Source organism: Scardinius erythrophthalmus (assembly GCF_964197995.2).
Source record: "Scardinius erythrophthalmus genome assembly, chromosome: 20".
NCBI classification, from domain to species: Eukaryota; Metazoa; Chordata; class Actinopteri; order Cypriniformes; family Leuciscidae; genus Scardinius; species Scardinius erythrophthalmus.
Genome location: NC_138240.1, coordinates 5,972,231 through 5,993,415, shown reverse-complemented (window position 1 = coordinate 5,993,415; position 21,185 = coordinate 5,972,231). Strand labels below are relative to the sequence as shown.

General features: G+C 34.8%; 2 protein-coding genes across 2 annotated transcripts; both read right to left on the bottom strand.

Moving 5' to 3' along the window:
• Positions 1–6,547: 6,547 nt before the first annotated feature.
• On the bottom strand, positions 6,548–9,532 carry LOC308680696 (uncharacterized protein). The gene is made up of 4 exons (XM_081348973.1): positions 9,512–9,532; positions 8,778–8,849; positions 8,038–8,184; positions 6,548–7,940 (listed from the first exon to the last, which is right to left on the bottom strand). The coding sequence occupies exons 1-4, from the start codon at positions 9,528–9,530 to the stop codon at positions 7,738–7,740; spliced, it is 441 nt and encodes a 146-aa protein (XP_081205099.1). The 5' UTR covers positions 9,531–9,532; the 3' UTR covers positions 6,548–7,737.
• Positions 9,533–9,711: 179 nt separating this feature from the next.
• Positions 9,712–20,867, bottom strand: LOC308680446 (scavenger receptor cysteine-rich type 1 protein M160; the record flags this gene model as incomplete). The annotated part of the gene is made up of 15 exons (XM_081348575.1): positions 9,712–9,723; positions 9,913–9,995; positions 10,126–10,407; positions 11,947–12,219; positions 14,156–14,449; positions 14,608–14,904; positions 15,126–15,524; positions 16,288–16,497; positions 16,691–16,999; positions 17,111–17,395; positions 18,531–18,725; positions 18,970–19,161; positions 20,040–20,147; positions 20,279–20,614; positions 20,858–20,867. The coding sequence occupies 15 exons, from the start codon at positions 20,865–20,867 to the stop codon at positions 9,712–9,714; spliced, it is 3,285 nt and encodes a 1,094-aa protein (XP_081204701.1).
• Between the last annotated feature and the right edge of the window lie 318 nt (positions 20,868–21,185).

Sequence of the window (21,185 nt, the reverse complement as noted above, 5' to 3'; positions counted from 1 at the left end):
TTACATGAATATGTAAATAGCCTAGCAATATCTAAAATAAAATAAACTAATAAAATGACAAAAGCACATAATGAAATAACCAAAAATGTAACTAACATGAAAACTAAAAATATAAAAATAAAAGCTAATTCAAAATAAATAAATAAAAACTATAATAAAACTAAAATAACAGTGCTCTTGTGTGAGCTTGAGGAGAATACTTCATTCATTCACTAAAAATTCCCAAAACATTAGGAGTTGAAGAAAAATGATAAATAAAAGTTTCATGTTCTCTTAAGTCATGTGATCAGGTTCAGACATTTTAAGTGTCTGAATACTTTTTTGGAGGCCACTGGAGCAACAACGCTAACCGATACAGTGTCAGTTCCTACTTTGACGCCTGCTGAAATGGAAATGAAGTTATCACACTGCACTGGACTAATACGAGGCTCTAATTGATATAATAAATGCCACTCAGATCATTTCTGCCACATGTGGAGCAACAGACGAGCACAGACTGCTTTAAACAAACCATCATGTTAAAATGCTTTGAGCTTCTGTACTTTGTTGACAGACTCGACAACTTGACTTTTATGTGTTTTACGATGACACTAAAATATCATCCACCAGTGGCTGCAGTTAAACCAGTCACAACTATATTTTACAACTATCTTTTTATGCCATAAATGCAACATGAAAAGTATATGATATATTCACTAATAAGGCCATTACATTCAAAATGGTTTGTGCAAATGAAAGACAATTCATATTTATTGTATTGGTGAATTGTTATCATTCAAATATGCTTTGCTGCTATTAATTATGGTTCTTATTAATATAAATAATAAGTTGTTCTGCTGCTTTTTTTCTTCTTCTGGAAACCATGCTACATTTGTGTCAGAATTATTTGATTGATATAAAGTTCAAAAGAACATTTATTTGAAATAGAAATATTTTGTAACATTACAAATATCTTTTGTATAATTAAACGTGTCCTTGATAAATAAAAGTACTAATTTTTTTCTTTCTAAAAAAACAAAACTACTTACTCCAAACTTTTTAACATTAGTGTATCACAGTTTCCACAACATTATTAAGCAGCAAAAACAGTTTTCAACATTGATAATAATAAGTAAAGTTTATTGAGCAGCAAATCTCAAAAATAGAATAATTTCTGAAGGATCATGTGACACTGAAGACTGGAGTAATGATGCTGAAAATTCAGCTTTGACATCAAAGGAATAAATTACATTTTAAAATATATTTAAACAGAAAACAAGTTATTTTGAATTGTAATAATATTTCACAATATTAATGTTTTTTACTGTATTTTTGACCCTAACCCATTACTTTCAAAAACATTAAAAAAAAAAATACTTATTCCAAACTATTTGCTGTCTTATTTGTCATAATGTGGGAACATAAAAATCACCTAGGACCCCTCCACATGACATCACTCTCTCCAGTATCCCATAAGGCTTTGAGGGCCAGATGTCATGAAACGGCCGAAGAACCAATGGATCCGTGTTACTGCCAGCAGCTCATGCAGCATTACTGCTAATAAATCTTTGCCGTTATGGAAAATCACAATCTCACAGCCAACAACTGCTTATACCATCAATCCACAGGCATGTTTGTGAAGGTTATTTCTGCTCTCAGTGCAGCACAGTGTGTCTAGACTCATGGAAACATTGAGCAAAGCATCATATGAGATGACAGCTTGATTATATTTCTGAGCATCACTCACTGATGATATTATGCATGAAAACTGTTTATGAGCGTTATTAGGTTTATAATCTACTGAATATTGAGAAAACTTTAGAATTATAATGTTAAAGAAGGCCTATTCTGTGACAGTGTTGGTGGTAATGCTTTGCAAGAAACGTGAGATACATAATCAGATTACATTTTTCAAGTAAAGAGTAAAGTAACAGTACTTTTAAATTTACAACAACATATCTGACTTCACTTTTTTCAAATAAGTAAGTTACTTTGTTTTCCTATTTATTGACTGACACCTCTCATGTCAGTGTTGAGAGAAATCGTCATGCGCGCTGTGTAAACATGATGGTTATTTTAGTTCTAGACTAAATGTGAGCATGCATTTATTCATCTCACTTGCACAAAAAAGTTTCTCAAAATGAATAAAAACAGGGAAATGCAAACTCAGAATATTATACAAACATGAGATAATTAAATGTAAAACTATAAAAAGATGCATTTCATCTCACTTATTTTTCCTATGTCTTTGCTGCTGACTTTTAATGATCTAATTCAACCATGATAAGCAAAAATTATTTAAGTGAAACATCACATTTGCAATTTTTTTTTTTTTTTTGCATCCGAAATCACATACTTCCCTACTATATAGTAGGCTAAAAACAGTATGACAAAAGAAGTATGTCTGAATTCACAGTCCTCATAAAAGAGTTGGCAAAAAGTGCCCGAATGACCTATTCTTCCAGCGAGATTCTGAAGTGTGCTTATGATGGACAATTAACTATCCCATGAGGCCACAGGAGAGGGTTTATAAATGGCAGTAAAGCGACGTAACTGATGCTGGTCGGTCTCATAATAATGACAACATGGTGATAGTACATCCAGATTATTCATATTACACAGATTCATACTAGAATGCATTTTTTTAGCTGTACAATCAGATTAATTTAATTTTTTAAGTCCAATCAACTTGGATGTTTAAGTTATTTCAACTTTAATTACATTAAACTGACTTGAAAAATGTGTTGAATCTTGTATATGTTGAAAAATATGTTGAAAGTTAAAGCAATGTAAAAACATTAGTTGTCACAACTTATTGATCATATCATTTTTATCAATGTACTTTCCATAAAAAGTAACCACGCAATTAGTAACTTTTTTAGGGAGTATGCAATATTGTAACGCATTACTTTTAAAATGAACTTTCCCAAACACTTATTAAAGAATGCAGTGTGAAAATTTGATTACAAACCAAAAGATTATGTCAGATTGCAATGGTCTGCTGCATCACCCACAACCAAACTCTCAGAATCGGCCTGCAAACTCAGGTAATTGCACATTTTCTGGCTGCATAATTTCTTTTAAAAATGATACAAAGTCAAAACAACAATATAAACAAAAGACAAAATGTCCACCTATTATTTCACACCCATTAGCTCAGCACAAATCGGCACAGGCGTGATTAAACCTCTTAAACAGGCCGAGTTTTCACGGAACTGTAGAGAATGCTAAACAAATCCCAGATAATCCTCATTTGTATTTCAGAATGTTCTATTCAGAGATTCCGGCCCCTGAAGACACACGGACACGGTCACTTCTCTTCAAAAGAAACATGCTCTGTTTACACAAAGCACTTACAAATGAGCCCCTCTGGGTAAAGCAGATGACATGTGAACTTCACCGGCCACAGGAAGACGTCACCAAAATACACTAACACTAATACTACTAGTAATAGTACACAGCAGCTGTTACTGCATGTAGTAATGTAATCAGACATTTTTGCAGCAATTAAATACACAGATCATGTGGGATTTAGAAGTAGAATTCCTGATGAAACACAGAGAGCAAACTCTTGTGCTGTGAATCAAACTATAGATGTTATAGAACGATACAGTTTAACACACGGCACCAGAGCACTGCATCTCCACTGACATCGTTTCACCCTCCAGCTCTTTTGAGATTTACTGGACATACATAAAATTTAAAGAGAATGTATAATAATGTACAAAAGAGTTAGAACTATCAATTACTTTAATGTGAAATAAATCTATAAAATGGAAAAATCCATCAAAGCAGTTTTCAAAGCAAGCAAATAAAATAAGGCAAAGGATCTAAACAATGCAATACTGGATAAAAAATAAAAACATAGAACAGAAAACTTGGATCTTATTGTAAAATTTTAAATCATAATTCCTTTTAAAATAAGCAGTATCTTTAAAAATTGATGACTTTGTAAAATTAATAATCACATAATTATAATTTTATACATGCACACAAATAAAATATGCTTCCTTTTTCCCCAAACAGCTTTAAATATTAAATTCTGGTGACTTTGTGAGCAGCGTTTTTACATTTTCTTGAGTATAATGTAGCATTAAGAAAACTATTGATAACAGATTCTTCCATTTCTTGCATAACTAAATTTATATTGTTACAAGGTATATTTTTCCTTATTAATGTTCCAGAAAATGGATGGAAACTAAATGGATAGTTCATTTGTGTTCACTCATAAGCTGCGTTCCAAATCAAAGGCTGCATCCTTCGAAGTCCACAAAGATTGAACTGAGCATTGTTAAATGGGAATGTCTTTCCTACAGAGGATTGCAACTGTGACAGCTGCCATTGACGAGCAACAGTAACATTTGTACAGGACTTTTTTTAAAAGCTATATTCAACTGTCTGAAAACAAAACAGGATTCACAACCAGTCTAAATATGTTCACCCAGGGCCATTCATGTACATAATAACGAGTATAAACTATCTATAAAGTAACATCTTGGTGAGATACAAGTCAACATTAAAAAAAAAAAAAAAAAAACCATGAAAAAACATTTGAATCGTTAAATAGTCAAGTAAATTGAAACCTAATACTTATTTAAAAATGTAATCTGTAATTTAAAAAAATCCTGTTGTCATCTGTGCGCAATGAATCTTGCAACAGCCTTCATTGCGCCGATCTTCTTCGAATGAAGACGAAGGATGCCGCCTTTGAGTTGAGTTTCATACAAAAATGAAAATTCTGTCATCATTTACTCTTCCTCATGTTGTTCCAAACCTGTATGACTGTCTCTCTTCTGCTGAACACAAAAGAAGATATTTTGAAGAATGTCTGTAACCAAACAGTTTTTTTTCTCCATACTATGGAATTCAAAGGGTTCATTCAACTGTTTGGTTACCCATATTCTTCAAAATACCTTCTTTTGTGTTCAGCAGAAGAAAGAAATCCATAGGGGTGTGGAACAAATTAAGGGGGAGTAAGTGATGACCAAATTTTCATTTTGGGGTGAACTATCCCTTTAAGTGAACTTTGGCCTCCTCATTTTTTATACAAACATTGTGTTACCAGGTCATGACAATTTCAAAGGCATCGCTCTTGTACAATTTTAAGATATGTTATATAAACAAGTGAAAAGGATTTCTGCAGAAATCTCACGTGGACCTGCTCATAAGCTTCAACATTGAAAACAAATGAAAAAGAATGTAAAAAACTTAAAACAGATAAAACCAGATCAAACCACTACAAAGGACATCAAAACCTGAAGAATTTCATCAGTTTGGCTGGCTTGTCAGCAGAAAAAAAATTGCTCTTTTTATCAAGTCACACTCTTATGGTCTTGTTATTCCAAAACAGTGTCCTTTCTCTTATAAATTAGCATCATTACACAACATTCATATACTGTATAAGACTGTATTATCTTCCTAATGTTTTACTGATATGAAATAAAATAAAATAAAAACATAAAATCTTATCTCTTATTATTATCTTACAGTTTTTTACGATTGTTTACACACTAAAATAAAAATTTCCACACAATTTGCAAAATTGTACTCCAAGGAGCAAAACACCTCCACAGATTTGCACAACATTACACACAATGTCTGCTTCACCCTTTTTGCAAAACATTACACACAGTGATTTGTAAAACTCTACACACATTTTCACACCTTAGACACAGTTAAGGATTGTGAGGTTACTTCCTTGTCATTACAAAGCCCCGGATTGCCAATGACAACACTAATGAAGAAATTGGATAAATTGGACAACCACCAGGTGTGGAAGCACACATGTGCTAATTTGAAAACGCAGCATTCAGGTGTGCTAAAAGGCAGCAGGTGAGTTCACCTGTCTTCAACAAAGATGGAAGGAGCTAGAAGAAAAAGAAGAAGAGTGAGAATGAGAGGGGGAGCTCAAAGAGGAGATGAAGGAGGTAGAGGAAGAGGCCTAGGTAGAGGAAGAGGCCCAGGTAGAGGAAGAGGAGAAGGAGGTAGAGGAAGAGGCCCAGGTAGAGGAAGAGGAGAAGAAGGATATAGAGGAGGAGGCCTAGGTAGAGGAAGAGGAGAAGGAGGTAGAGGAAGAGGCCTAGGTAGAGGAAGAGGAGAAGAAGGAGATAGAGGAAGAGGAGAAGAAGGAGATAGAGGAAGAGGCCTAGGTAGAGGAAGAGGAGAAGGAGGTAGAGGTAGAGGAAGAGGAGAAGAAGGAGATAGAGGAAGAGGAGAAGAAGGAGATAGAGGAAGAGGCCTAGGTAGAGGAAGAGGAGAAGGAGGTAGAGGAAGAGGCCCAGGTAGAGGAAGAGGAGAAGAAGGAGATAGAGGAAGAGGAGAAGAAGGAGGTAGAGGAAGAGGCCTAGGTAGAGGAAGAGGAGAAGGAGGTAGAGGTAGAGGAAGAGGAGAAGAAGGAGATAGAGGAAGAGGAGAAGAAGGAGATAGAGGAAGAGGCCTAGGTAGAGGAAGAGGAGAAGGAGGTAGAGGAAGAGGCCCAGGTAGAGGAAGAGGAGAAGAAGGAGATAGAGGAAGAGGAGAAGAAGGAGGTAGAGGAAGAGACCTAGGTAGAGGAAGAGGCCTAGGTAGAGGAAGAGGTAGGGAAGGACTTATGCCATGAAGACATAGCCTGTGATGTGGATGAAATCTTATGGCCTGATCCAGCCAGACGGAGAGATGATGAATAGTTACAGTATTCTTGTTGCTTTTACAGTAGTTTTTCTTCAGAGTCAAAGTGTATGTACTTCATGCAGTAATTTTTATTTGTCTACAGATTTTATTTGTTTCATTGATTTCATTGTTGGTTGATTACTGTAACTGATTATAGTAAGAAATACTGTGTAAGTATTGAAATAAATACTTTTGAAATATAATAAATAATATTGAAATATTCAGTCTGCAGCATCAGTGTTGTGCAGTGCTTTGTAAAGTTTATAGCCTATTTGTGTACATTCTCCCTATATCTCAAACTAATCATGAAGAATGTTGTGGGTATGTCACTATTTTTTTATTTTTTGTCATCTAAATTATCCCTTACATAACAATGTCTGGCCAAAAATCTAGCACATGCTATTTCCTAAAATTAGTTTTTTTACAAATGTGTTTTATATTTATCACAGCTGTGTGTAACTGGCTGCAATAGTGTCTGATCATTGAGGACTGTGTTGGTTAAATGAAAACTAATAGCATTTTCACAAATATGTGTATATGTTTTGACTGAAGTGTGTATGTTTTGACTGAAGTGTGTCATTTTGCAAACAATCTAGGAATTATGCAAATTGAGTGTGGTGTTTGGATAATTGTGATTCTGTTTTGAAAAAAAGAACCCGGTTTTCAAAATTGCGTGTAAACAATTGAAAAAAACTGTAAAAGTAAAATTTGGGGTTACACTTCATTTCGAGGGTTCACTTTAGACAATCTACTAACTACTGTATAAGTAACTTTTTGTGTGTTTGTGTTTTTTTTTTTTAAATCACATTTTCCCCCATTTCATTCCTTATGGGGGTCAAATTGACCCGCAAGGGAAAGATTGGTTACTATTTTATCACAACAACAAAAACTCCTTGAATCCAGTCAATTTGTGTGTTTTCCAAATTTCAAGTGCGACAAAACCCCAAGGTCTTGGACCGCTCCGATGAACACAATTTTTAAAAATTAAAAGAAAATGACTTTCGGGTCAAAATAACCCGAACTAAGGATTTAGTTGCAAAGTTACTTACAGTTAATGGAATATCTAAAGTGGACTATAGAAATAAAGTGTGTAACCATGTGGCTGCATCATTACTCTTCTTCAGCATGAACTTCTACCTCAGTGGTCACCACCACTGCATCTGCATTTACACCTGTACCTGCTTCTGAACCTGTGCCTGCATCCACGGCTACATCTACTAGTGCTTGTGTGTCTGCCATCCCTGCATTTTCGACAGGCAAGACATCATCATAGTCCTCCTTGTTCTCTATCTCCACTTCATAGGTGTCCTGATCTGCTGAGAACATTAAGGAAAAAGGTCACCACTGATTCCACAGGGGTACTAACTAAACGCAAACACACACTGGAGGGTGTGCCTTTTAGTGCTGTACCTAGAATGTTGTCGGGTCGCTTGGGAAGGAGTGGGGCGTCGTCATCAGCGTGGGTTTGGTGAAGAGAGATGTCACTGTTTTGTCCCTCAATGTCATCATATTCGGTCCCAGAGGAGCCTTCACTTCTATCATCTGCATCCTCCCCTCCTGTTGGAGAACCGAATATGATTTACTCTAAAACAAATAAGTAAATATATATTTATTGTGTGAATATTATTGACTATTCCAAATCAATTTAACCTACTGTCCTTTCTCATAACACGTGAGAGTAAGCATCATTAAACAGCATTTGTATATAGGATACTGTATGAATGCTGAATATGCGAATGCTAAATATATACATTATATATATTTATTTATATAAACATATTTAGATACATTTATTCCAATATTTTATATTGCTTTTATATTTTTTTCTTTTTCTCACATAGTCCAAAAATATCCTATAAATTTCAGTCTGATTCATATTCATACATTTATTTAGCCTGATATGGGATGTCATTTTAGCTGACAAAAAATAACATTTTAGTTTATCAAACATTTAAAAAAAAGAAAACCAGTGTAAATAAAAATTTTATTATCATATTTTCAATCTTGTCTTTATTATTTTTTGACAAAGGTCATGATGAAAAATTTCATCAGTAATTTTGTTGAGATTAACAGTTATTTTAGTTACAGAACACTTGGATGGAAAAATGGACGTGTAGGCAGACAGACAGACAAATATTTAAATATCTTACCCGTCTTGTTGACAGAATCCACATCCTCATAGTCATCATATTCTAATGATGACGCCTTTCCTTGAGACAAATCTGAAACAGATTTGGCTAGCAGTAATATCTTTGCTTTAAATACACACACACACACACACACACACACACACACACACACACACACGTGCCGCGCACAAACAAGTTATGTGTTTGTGTTTTACTGTATGGGGACTTTCCATAGACATAATGATTTTTATATTGTACAAACTGTGTATTCTATCCCCTACCCCTAAACCTAGCCATCACAGAAAAATGTGTGCATTTTTACATTTTCGAAAAACATCAGTTAGTGTGAATCGTTATAGACCAAATAGGACAATAATTTCAGATATTACGATTCTTTGTGGGGACATTTTGTCCATTTAGGGTTTACCTGGACCACCCACCCTGCCACCAACCCACCCTTCCACACACACACACACACACACACACACACACACACACACACACACACACACACACACACACACACACACACACACACACACACACACACACACACACACACACACACACACACACACACACACACACACACACACACACACACACACACACACACACACACACACACACACACACACACACAGCTACATTTCCATTGGATATCATTTTTGTATTAGCTCATGCTCATTCTTTATATATGCATTATCCTATGTCTTTATATTCACATCGTTCAAAATAAGAATGAAATAATATACCTCTGTCCTCTTCCTCCATGTTTTTCATTTCATTCCTGTCAATGTTGATGTCTTTGCCATTTTTATTTCTGTAATTTCTTACTGCAAAAAGAGAAACAGGTAGAAAGTTGTGCTGTTGGAGGCCAAGGATGATAAATGGATACAGTTAATGTTTTGTTATGTAAATGTTATCATTTTATATTTATGTGAATGTTGTGCCTCTATTGTTCAATCTGCAGTGAAACAAGGACTGGGAAACACCGCCATCAACAGGTTAACAAGATGAAGGCACTTCAAATATCACTGTAACTTCAGTGTGTGAAAATAATGTTTGTCTGCAGATCAAGATGACTTCTTTCTGCAAGGTGCAAGTGATACTTACAGACTAAAAGTAGGCGTCTCCTATTCATCCACATAAAAACCATAATCAGCAACCCCAGTATGCCCAGCGATAGTCCCACTATCAGACCAGTATTATCTGGAGGTTCAACTATCTCCTTATAACCTGCAGTTTTAATGATAGTTTCAAGGGTCAGAATATTTATTAACTTTTACTAAAGCTATTTAACAAGAAAGAAAGCAGTGGTAAAACAAATACTACAAAGATAGATGATTTTCCTGTCATACTTTTTTACCTTCACATTTGATTTGAGCATGGCCTTCTGTGCATTTTTCATTGAGAACCTGCACACACTGAGAAATGTGCCCGTAGCTCTCTGGACGTTTAATGGTCACCTTCATTGCATTGGCTACGTCCTTTATCTCCACAAGTTTTTGACCATTCATGCAGTTAAGCATGTCACAAACTTCTCTAGTATGATTTTCATTTAGGGCTCCACAGACATATACCCACTGATCTCCATACTTGACCGCAAGCTTCCCGCCACACTTCTCAGTGGTGCCGAACTCCATTCCCACTGCAATAAAAATGTCAATTCTGTAAGTGGAAGTAACTGGAAGTATATTCCATACATTTGAATAATCTTTTTAATGTTTAAAAACTTGTATATATCTGTTTCTGATCAAAGTAAATTAGCAATACATAGGCATGTAGATGAGAAAACAGAAATTGACCAACAACTACAAAACCCAAATTTTGATTTCATGGGATGTTTAAAGATACACTGTAACTTTTAACTGCGTGCATTTTGCGGAAGAACATTGTTTTGGTTGTGCTTCGGCTCTGCTTGACTGTGCGGATGAATATGACTATTTTCATTTAGACGGTCAGGCCAAATTCGATTTTGTTGCATATCCGATTGAAATCCGTTCAGAATTAGCTAATGTGAACAGCAAAAATGAATTGTTATTTTCACAAATCCGTTTCAAGCTACATCCATATGTGGTTTGAAATCCCCTTCAAATCTCTTTTCTGGAAATCTGTTTCAGTCGGACTGCTCTGATCGATTTCACATGGTTTATGTGTCTTTCTCATGCAACGTAAAATGTAAACGTCAGACGTTATAGGAAACATGCTGAAAGTCGCTGCCTCTGCTTGTGCCGCTGTCTCAGAAGACGCAGTGGTCCAGCGCGGCGGCTAAACATTTCCATGTTCTAAAATTTAAATAAGACGACATCTTTACTGCTAACCCCTCTATGTTGCGGTTTGTTGTTGTTTTTGGGGTATTCCTACCAACGCAACGTCATCATCATAGAAACCAATGCAGATATTCCGGATAACGAAAGAGCTGCATGGACACGCAAATCGGATCGGAACAGTTGCAAAACAACAGTGGGGACATGAATAATTTTGGATTAGATTCCAATCGGATACACAAATAATCGGATTTGGACAGTGTGAACATGCTCATAAAACATTAACTACTAGACTTAAGAGATATAACCAGTTTAGATGGAAAGGATCTCAAGCCGACTAGCTGAAGACATTACTGTAGCTTTAGGCATTAATAGACACTATACTTCCTTGAAAATAAATTCTAGCACAGCGCTACAATAAACACAATGAAATGATCCAGTAGATACAGTATATCTTTACAATGACCTCTGTTAGAGTGCTACATATGGCATTTCACTTTCACAACATTTCGAATCCCTCAGTTGTTGCCATCTCTACAAATCCAATGTTGATTTTGTCTTTTCACTCAGGCGCATTCTATTTTTCAAGTTCGAGATTTAGCGCCTCCATGTCAACCTTTCTCACTCGTTGTGACAACAAACATATGCCACTCCCACAAAGCAACTTTTCTCTATTTACGGATATGCACGGGCGAGTGAAGTGTGTACGTAATTTCCCGAGAAAACCTGACATGTTTAAAATATTAAAAACTTACAATCAGGGTAAAACAAAACACGTTTTGTAAAAAAAGGATTGATGATGGATTGACTCATTTAAATGTTGTTAATTTTGAACAACAACAAAAAAGTTACATAGTGTACCTTAAAAAGAGGACCTATAGATTTCAGCATATTTATAGCCCAGTATGTGTATGACTCACTTTGACAGGCCACAGAAAGGATTTTTTTACATTTGCCCTTCGTATGGCCGCACTGCCACAGCAGCGTCTCCTTGCCAGAGCAGCTGAAATGCCAGCAATCTTCTTTCTGCATTTCTGTACTCCAGCTGTGGAAGGCCTTACCACAGCCGAGGCTGACACATAACTCACTGTGCATATAATGATTGTCCAAATGAGACGCACAAACATTCTCCGTCTCATTTATGCGCACCTCGCCTGTGCAGCCTTTGGAGAGGCTAATGGGTGGAAGTTTAGCTGGAGAGGAATGAAACCAGACAATCAGATATTCCTGTATGGCATGTTTATAGAATAGTTGGGAAAGAGTTTAAGAATTGATGCCCTTTCAAATCATGAGTTTGGCATGGCCACAGTCTCTTGAATTGAAAACTTAATTGGAAACCAACAAAATCTGAAACAGGCAAAATACTAAATACTGGCATGCTGTTTATGTTCGTTTTGAACACTTTGGGGTAAATTAGAGCATTCTGGGAAATGAAGTGGTCTTCTATAATAGTTTAAAAAAATCAAAGTAATTAAAATGTGTGTGTGTGTATATATATATATATATATATATATATATATAGTACAGGCCAAAAGTTTGGAAATATTACTATTTTTAATGTTTTTGAAATAAGTTTCTTCTGCTCATCAAGCCTGCATTTATTTGATCAAAAATACAGAAAAAACAGTAATATTGTGAAATATTATTACAACTTAAAATATAGTTTTCTATTTGAATATACTTTAAAAAATAACTTATTCCTGTGATGCAAAGCTGAATTTTCAGCATTCTGCTCATCAAGCCTGCATTTATTTGATCAAAAATACAGATTTTTTATATTTTTTTATATTGTGATATATTATTACAATTTAAAATAATTGGTTTTCATGTGATGCAAAGCTAAATTTTCAGGATCATTACTCCAGTCTATCACATGATCCTTTAGAAATCATTCTAATATGATGATTCATTATCAAAGTTGGAAACAGTTCTGCTGCTTAATATTTTTTCATAACCTGTGATACTTTTTTAGGATACTTTGATGAATAAAAAGTAAAAAAATAAAAAGAAAAAAAAGAAGCAAATTTTTTAAAAAAATTAAAATCTTTTGTAACAACAATATACACGACTGGTCAGTAATTTTTTTTCTTTCTTTTTTGAAATAAATCAATACTTTTATTCAGCAAGGATGTGTTAAATTGATAAAAAGTGATAGTAAAGATGATTTATATTATTAGAAAATATTTTTTTATTTTGAATAAATGCAGTTCTTTTTAACCTTTTATTCATCAAATATATTAGGCAGCAGAACTGTTTCCAACTGAGAACTGAGGTAGATGCAGAAAGATTTCTAAATGATCATGTGATAGACTGGATGTCACATGTGACAATGAAGACTGGAGTAATGATGCTGAAAATTCAGCTTTGCATCACAGGAATAAGTTATTTTTTAAAGTATATTCAAATAGAAAACTATATTTTAAGTTGTAATAATATTTCACAATATTACTGTTTTTTTCTGTATTTTTGATCAAATAAATGCAGGCTTGATGAGCAGAAGAACTTCTTTCAAAAACATTAAAAATAGTAATGTTTCCAAACTTTTGGCCTGTACCATACATATATATGTGTATATATATATATATATATATATGCATATGTGTGTTATTTTAGCATCATTGATATACTATAAAAAAAGTATTAATATTTTTAATGTTTTTATTTTTAGATTTTTTTTATTTATTTAAATTTTAGCAATTTTGTTGAGTGTTTTTGTCATTTTTAATAGTTTTGGTCTTTAAAAAAAATGTCTATATAGGTGTCATACATTTATATTTCAGTTTTAGTTATTTTAGTTTAGTTTTATTATTTAATTATTTAGTTTTTATTATTTAAGTTAAACTAAATTAAGATGAGAAATGTTGCCTTGGCCACTAGTTTTAGTTAACTATAATAAACCTAATATACTGTACATTTAATATATATTTAAGTTCCAATACAAAGCACAAATATATTGATTAATTTATAACTGAATTGGAATTTGATGTTTAAAACTGAATTGTCCATTTAACTCTGAATGGTGCACAACCCTGGTTTACTTAAACGTCAATTAAAAAAAAATAGATGGCAGTGCTGCTAAGAAAATAATGTTCTCTAAAAATAAGTGTTTATAACTGAGGTGATACCTACCGTCACATGTGATGTTTAATTGCCCTTTTTTTTGGGAGGCCTGATTATCTCTCTCACATTCCCAAATATTCGTCTTCCCTGAGCAATTATAGGTCTTACTCCACCACTCTTTTGTGTCATTGGCTTTATTGGAGTGTGTTGTGTAGTTTCCACACTGTAGATACTTGCACATCTCTTGCCCTTCCTCTTGGCCCCATCCCTGTGCGCTGACGTGCTGCATTTTCCCTTCACTCAGAGCATATACAGGACCACTGCAGGGGTCTTTCTCTTCATACAGGAGCAATCGTTTCCATCCTGTTACATCAACGGCAGAAATATTAAAGGTTTCTGTTAGCATGTTTAAGATGGAGAGGTTAAAAGTCAGAGGATATGCAGAAACTACACCCTTCACCTAAAAGGAAATATATGCACATTTCAAAAGAATTATTATCATCAAAAAAAGTGCAAAATACCTGTGCATTTTATATAGCCGGCAGTGCACTTGTCTTTGTCTGAAATGCTTTCGAGTGTACATTCGGAAACAGATTTGGCATCACTCTTACATTGAATGTTTGATAGTCCTGCCTCTTGTAACTCGTCTTGTGAATCAGTAGGGTTAAACTCCCCACAATTCAATTCACTGCAGATTGCATTACCAAGATTTGGATTAAGAGTGTAATTGCAGACGGGTATCCACTTCCCAAGGTAAGACAGTGACACAGTTCCAGCGCATTTGTCTCTTGGATCCTCCAGTTTAGCTGTGACGCTGCCTGCAGGGAGTGTATCAAATAAATGTTTATCAAATGGCTTTTCACTTTGTTCTTAACCCTGGATTAACATCTTATTTAACCCGAGATTAAAGAACTGAGGTAAATGCAACGTTAAGTTCAAATGTCTTTCCGCTGTTGAAACACTGATTGAGCGATTACATGAGACATGATACATTTCGGTAAGTTGTTGCCTAATGTATTTCCCATCATACTTTATTAACAATTATGCGTGTTTTTTGTTTGTATTAAAGACGAAAAGATGACTCGAAAACACCATTTATTGTTTGAACTGTACACATTACCTGTGCATATCACTTGGACTGGGTCTCTGCAGAAGGAGTCGCTGATGGGAATAAACCTGCACATGCTTATATTTTTCACCTCATTTAAGCAGTACACACTATAGCGGGTCACAAATCCACGGTACTGTGTCGGAATCTTTTTTAACTGGCTCTGAATTGGTTTACCACAGCCCAAGTCATTACAGATCTTTACAGAGTCTTCACTTTCAATTTTGCAAACTCCTCCACATTTTCCATTTATGCAGACCTCCACCGTTCCCCAGCATCTTTCATCCTTTTCCCCTTCAGGCTTGTTTCGAAGTGTCACGCTCACCGAGCCTACAAGTGGCATTATTAAGAATATAAGCATTTTACACAGCAATGTTAAACCTACACTATGTAGGTCTTGGTCCTCTAGTGGTTAAAAATAAAACTGCATATATCTTGAAAATCAACACTGCTTTAGTTGCGCTTCGGCTTTGCTCCTCTGCAGATGAATGTAGTCCTTTTAAATTTGAAATAATATTTCACAATATTACAGTTTTACCGTAATTTTGATCAAATAAATGTAGTCTTGGTGAGCATAAGAGACCTCTTTCAAAAACTAAGAAATTGTAATGTATTTTTTTAGAGGTACTGCTCATGTCCTCACTTAAGTCTAAAATGCAAGTAAGACTCTGATTGACTATTTTTTTTAAAGGCCGCAGTGCCTTTAAGACTGCACATGCTTATGGTTTGCTGTTGAATCCAGTGTAGCTTTTCCTTCAAAAAAAAAAAATTGCAAAGCATTGTCAAAAATCACAAAACTATTTGTGCTAAAATATGCAATTGATCAAATTAGATTAAAATGACAGTCAATAGCCAAACATAACAATTATGTCAATTATGTGAGTGGTATAAGACCCCTTTACTCAGGGAAAAACAAAAAACAAAACAAAAAAAATGCTGTAAAAAAGTGTATGATATGATCTCTGTGATTCTAAAGTAACTTACTATTCACTAGATCAGTTATTTAAGTCACATTTTTCTAAATAACTAGTTTGCTGAAAATTGCAGTCATATACAAGGTAAAAACAATGAGAAATGTTGGTGACACACATACCTGAACATGTGACATTGACAAATGTGCCGTTTTCAATTTCAAAGGAGTCTACAACACCACACTGCGTTGCACGGCATGTGTCGTTGGCTTCTGTCTTGTTGTTTGCTATCAGTTTAACAGGCCGCGGATTGGCCTCGGCCTCATCAAATGACTTAACGAGTACTCTTCCCTTGCAGGGAGAATCACCTTCAAAGAACATAAGTTCTTCCTCTGCGAATGAAGATAATGGATTTGTGGTTACTTACAGAGCATGCTCTACATGAAGAGTAAATCGGAGTGATACCTTAGCTTTAATTACTTAATAAACAAAAGCAAAAACTACTGGGATGAAGTATGCTGAAAAATAAGTAAATATTGTGAAAATATGTAAAAAAAAATATTTCTATATCATATTATTACTTACTTTGGCACACGATTTGTACATTTGGCCCCCCTGAGCTTGGAGGTCTCTTCTCTATTTTTAAGCACTCATGGAGTTTTGCTGAAGAGCTTTCACACTTGAAAAGCTGTTCCAGTTGATTCTTATTCCCTTCGATGAAGGAAGGTTTTTTTTTCTCTACTGGAGTACCACATTTGAGATGTGTACACACCATGGCTGAGTTCACACCGGTCCACACATTGGAGTTTATGGACTTCCATGAGTCCTCCAATTGCAGCTCTACACGTCCAGAACAACGACCCAGACCATCACTCAAACGCACATCCAAGCTGCCTGCCATTTAAAACCATCATATTTTATTATTGCCTCAGTTGCAGGTGATTTAAGTAACTTTCCTGTATATTCTGAGTAGATCGTAATTAACTGCAAGGCTGTCTCAGTTACCTGCACATGTAACAGTGGTTGGCCTGCATTGTTTTCTCTCATGTTTGGCCAGGCAATGCCACAGTGACTCCTCGTTGCCCAGGCACTCAACGTTAGTCAGCAAACCCTCAGTAAAGACGCTGCCCTCTTTCTCCCTCAGCAACCCTCCACAGCCAAGCTCTTTACACACTTGCTCCCCCATTCCTTTATTTAATTCATTGTAGCACACTGCATAGTTAGAGCCGTTCACACTAACACTAACAGTTCCAAAACACTTTGATGTGAAGTTGAGGAGCTTGACGGTGTCTGTGAACACAGAAAATGCAATCTTTACAATACCTAATTAACAAACAAATAAAAATAAAAAAGGATTCAAATGAAAACGTGATTTTTTCTTTAAAATGAAACATTTGCAGTTTGCATTCAATAAAACTTGTATGCATTAACACCACAATATACATCAAACAAAACAATAAGAATGAATATGTGATGCTGACTTTTCAAATATACCTTTTTCTAAAACACAAAAATTATGTGGCTATTTTTTCATATCATATTCATGTTTTTTCCTTCATCAGAAGGATGGCTTTTTTGGCCTGTTACTACCCCATGTGTTTCACAATTCTTGCAAGATTATAAAATCTGAACAAAATGTATGGAAGTAAAATTTAGTTTTATGTCTTTAATTCTCTCTCTCTCTCTCTCTCTCTCATATGAGAGAGAGAGAGTTTAATTGATGTGATGTATTATTAAAAGCTTTTAAATTTGATTAAATAAGATATCTTATTTGTTAATTAGACTATTTATCTATATGACTATACACATATATAAATACAATAAATACATAAAAATATTTTTTAGATATTTTTAATAATGTCAGAATTACATTCACATTTCAGAAGGTTGTACGACCCTGAGCATGTAATGTCAACTCAAACTGTCTACCCTATTAACATAATAATAATAATAATAATAATACAAATAATAATAATAATAGCCCTATTATTAAATTGCAACACATTTTAATGTATTAATTTAACTTAAGATGAAACAATACAATTTTCAATTAGTTATAACATTGTACAAAAAACATAATATTATAAATATAATAAATAAATACAAATAAATATATAGTCTATTAATAATTTTTACAGTATATTCACATTTTACAAGGTTTTACAACCTTAAGCGTGTAATGTCAACTCAAAATGTCTATCCTATTACCATAATAATAATAATTAACAACCCTATTATTAAATCGCAACTCATATTAAAATGTAATTTAACTTGACATGAAAAAAATTGAAATTCTATTTGTAATAATAACATTGTACAAAAAAATAATCGTATCAAACTTTAATAATAACATATCAAACATTTAAATACTTATTAATATTTATATATTTATTTATGTAACATTATTCACAAAAGAAAACATTACCTGAGCATGTCAGTTGGACGCTGTTATTTTTATAAACGGTTGTGACATTTCTACCACAATTTAACTGCGTACAGATGTCTTCGGGGATGTCGCTCTCCTGAACAGGAACCCATGCTTTATTTGTGACATTGTGCTTTTCCACAATCCCAGAGCAAAGATTGTTGTTGTCACCTCCCAGACGAAACCTCTCGTAATCTGTACAATACAAGTATTCCAGTGTAAATATCGCTGTGAATTTTACCACTCACTAGATTCAAACCATGGAAATACTGTCTGGGACAATTACTGGAAAATTTCAATGAATTTCAGTGAAAATGTTCAGTTTCCCAGATGAACGGACTGATTTACACTGTTGCTATGGACGACGATGAATATTAGAATATCAGAACGATGAATGCCACCAATCAGAGTGACGTACTTCTGAAAGCTTTACACTTACTGTTGCAGACCACACTGGCTCGATCCGAGCATTCCTTTGGCTCCATACATTGCCAAGAGAACTCGTCTTCGGCATCACAACTAAGCACTACATTTTCTTTGCTCTGACTTTCACTGAACAGTCCAGGATTGGGGATGTGACTACGACTTCCACATCCAAGCTCCTGGCATATCTTGTCTGCTATATTTTTATCTGGCCAAGATAAAAAAAGAAACACATAAAGATAATCCTTGCATAAAGTGTCAGCTGTCACTTTCAATAATACATACTTTTTTTTCAAATATATATACTTCACTCCACAAAAGACCAATTTGAATTTCATGGCCTTCAGTAATGTTACACACACACACACACACACACACACACACTATTTATTAATAATTACATTTTTAATATTAAAGGTGGTATCAGCGATTTCAGGCCCAAACATAAATGATCACATTCATCTAATATTTCGCTAGCTGCACGCCCCATAAGCATGCTGTCAAAAAAGCGCGTCTCTCTAGGTAGCCTAGGCTCTGAGATCTGCACACAAAAACAGCTGTTTTCAGTCTGTTTGGCCAAATAATCAAAACCCAAACAAATAGTGTTCCAACCAATCACCGACAGGGGCGGGTGTTGTGAGGTTTTCGCGTGCAGCCGTTATAGGCAGCCGTGCACGAGCGCAAAACCTCACAACACCCGCCCCTGTCGATGATTGGTTGGAACACTATTTATTTTGGTTTTGAGTGATGTTGATACCAACTGTTTTTGTGTGCAGATCTCAGAGCCTAGGCTACCTAGAGAGACGCGTTTTTTTGACAGCATGCTTATGGGGCGTGCAGCTAGCGAAATATTAGATGAATGTGATCATTTATGTTTGGGCCTGAAATCGCTGATACCACCTTTAATATGCAATGACAAACACCAAAGTTAACAGACTATAATCCACAAAATATACATAAAGCTAAACATTTATTTATTTATGTCATTTATTTGTAATGCAATGACATTCAGACAGTCTGATACTGATGTCACATTTAGAGTCTAAGTACAAATTAAAAATAAAATTCTTGTTTTTGTCCACTTACCCCAGATTGATTTACAGACGCCAAAGATGCCTTCCTTGGTTTTGTACTGCACCACTCCAGCACATTTATCACTCTGCCCATTCAGATCCAAACTCAGTTTAACAGCTCCTATGGTGAAAAGCTTGGCATCAACAAAGTGTATTGATTCACCTCTGGAAACTAACAAGATGACCTCAAAACAGAAATATAAAATTGAATAATTTCACAGTTAAACATGCAAAACCAGAAACACTACCTACCAGAGCATTCAACAGCAACAAAACTGTCTTGTGGACCTTCTTCTTTGCACACTGTTTTATTTGCACCATCAAATCTGCAGTGCCAAAGGCTCGCTTCATTCGACGTGCAGTCCACTTGATCCATCAAATATTGTTTGGGTTGAGATAAATCTTTATACTCGGTTTGTTCTAGACCGGATTTCACCTCTTCCCCACACTTTAATGATTTACACACAACCTGTCCATTTTCTCTTGTCCACCCGTAATGACACACCAAGCCCCACTCGCCTTTACTGTTACGCACCTCCAGCCGGCCTTTACACGGGCTGCTCGATCCACGTAAAGCCACATTGAGACCTGCAAAACAAAACAAACTTAAATTACTTTTTTTGCTTAAAAAAAAACAAAAATATAATAATTATCAATCTTTTTTGTAAAAATGTGTTTTTGTTTAGAAATAGCTACTTCTTTTTAATGCAATAAAAGATTGTATAGTAAACTTTTAAGTGCTATACATCATCACTTTTATCAGATTGAATAGATTTATGTTGTCATAAACAGTGGTGGACAGTAACAAAGTATTTTTACATTGTTACTTACTTAAGTGCATATTTCAAGTAGGCTATATGTATATTTTGGGAAACGTTTACTTTTTCTTCTCTACATTCTTAAAGCATAACAGGCCTATCGTACTTTTTACTCCTCATAAAAACATGTCGTTCCTCGTTATTCTGAACTGAAGAAAAAATCGTCACTCGCTTCAAGATGCAACCTAATCGTAAACAAGCTGATTTCAAATGAGCTGTTAGTTATTTGTTATTGGCAAGTTAACCTGTTATAACGATTAATTCGTGAATTGGACCGATCTGCTTTTTGAGTCAGCAACTCACTGATTCAAATGATCCGGTGAGAACGGGTCTCCAGTTAA

Excerpts from the sequence above, each read along its gene's own strand:
- LOC308680696 (XM_081348973.1), bottom strand. Across the intron at positions 8,185-8,777 it reads GGATTCTGTCAACAAGACGG|GAGGGGAGGATGCAGATGAT; the intron begins GTAAGATATTTA and ends GTTCTCCAACAG. Across the intron at positions 7,941-8,037 it reads GCGACCCGACAACATTCTAG|ATCAGGACACCTATGAAGTG; the intron begins GTACAGCACTAA and ends TGTTCTCAGCAG.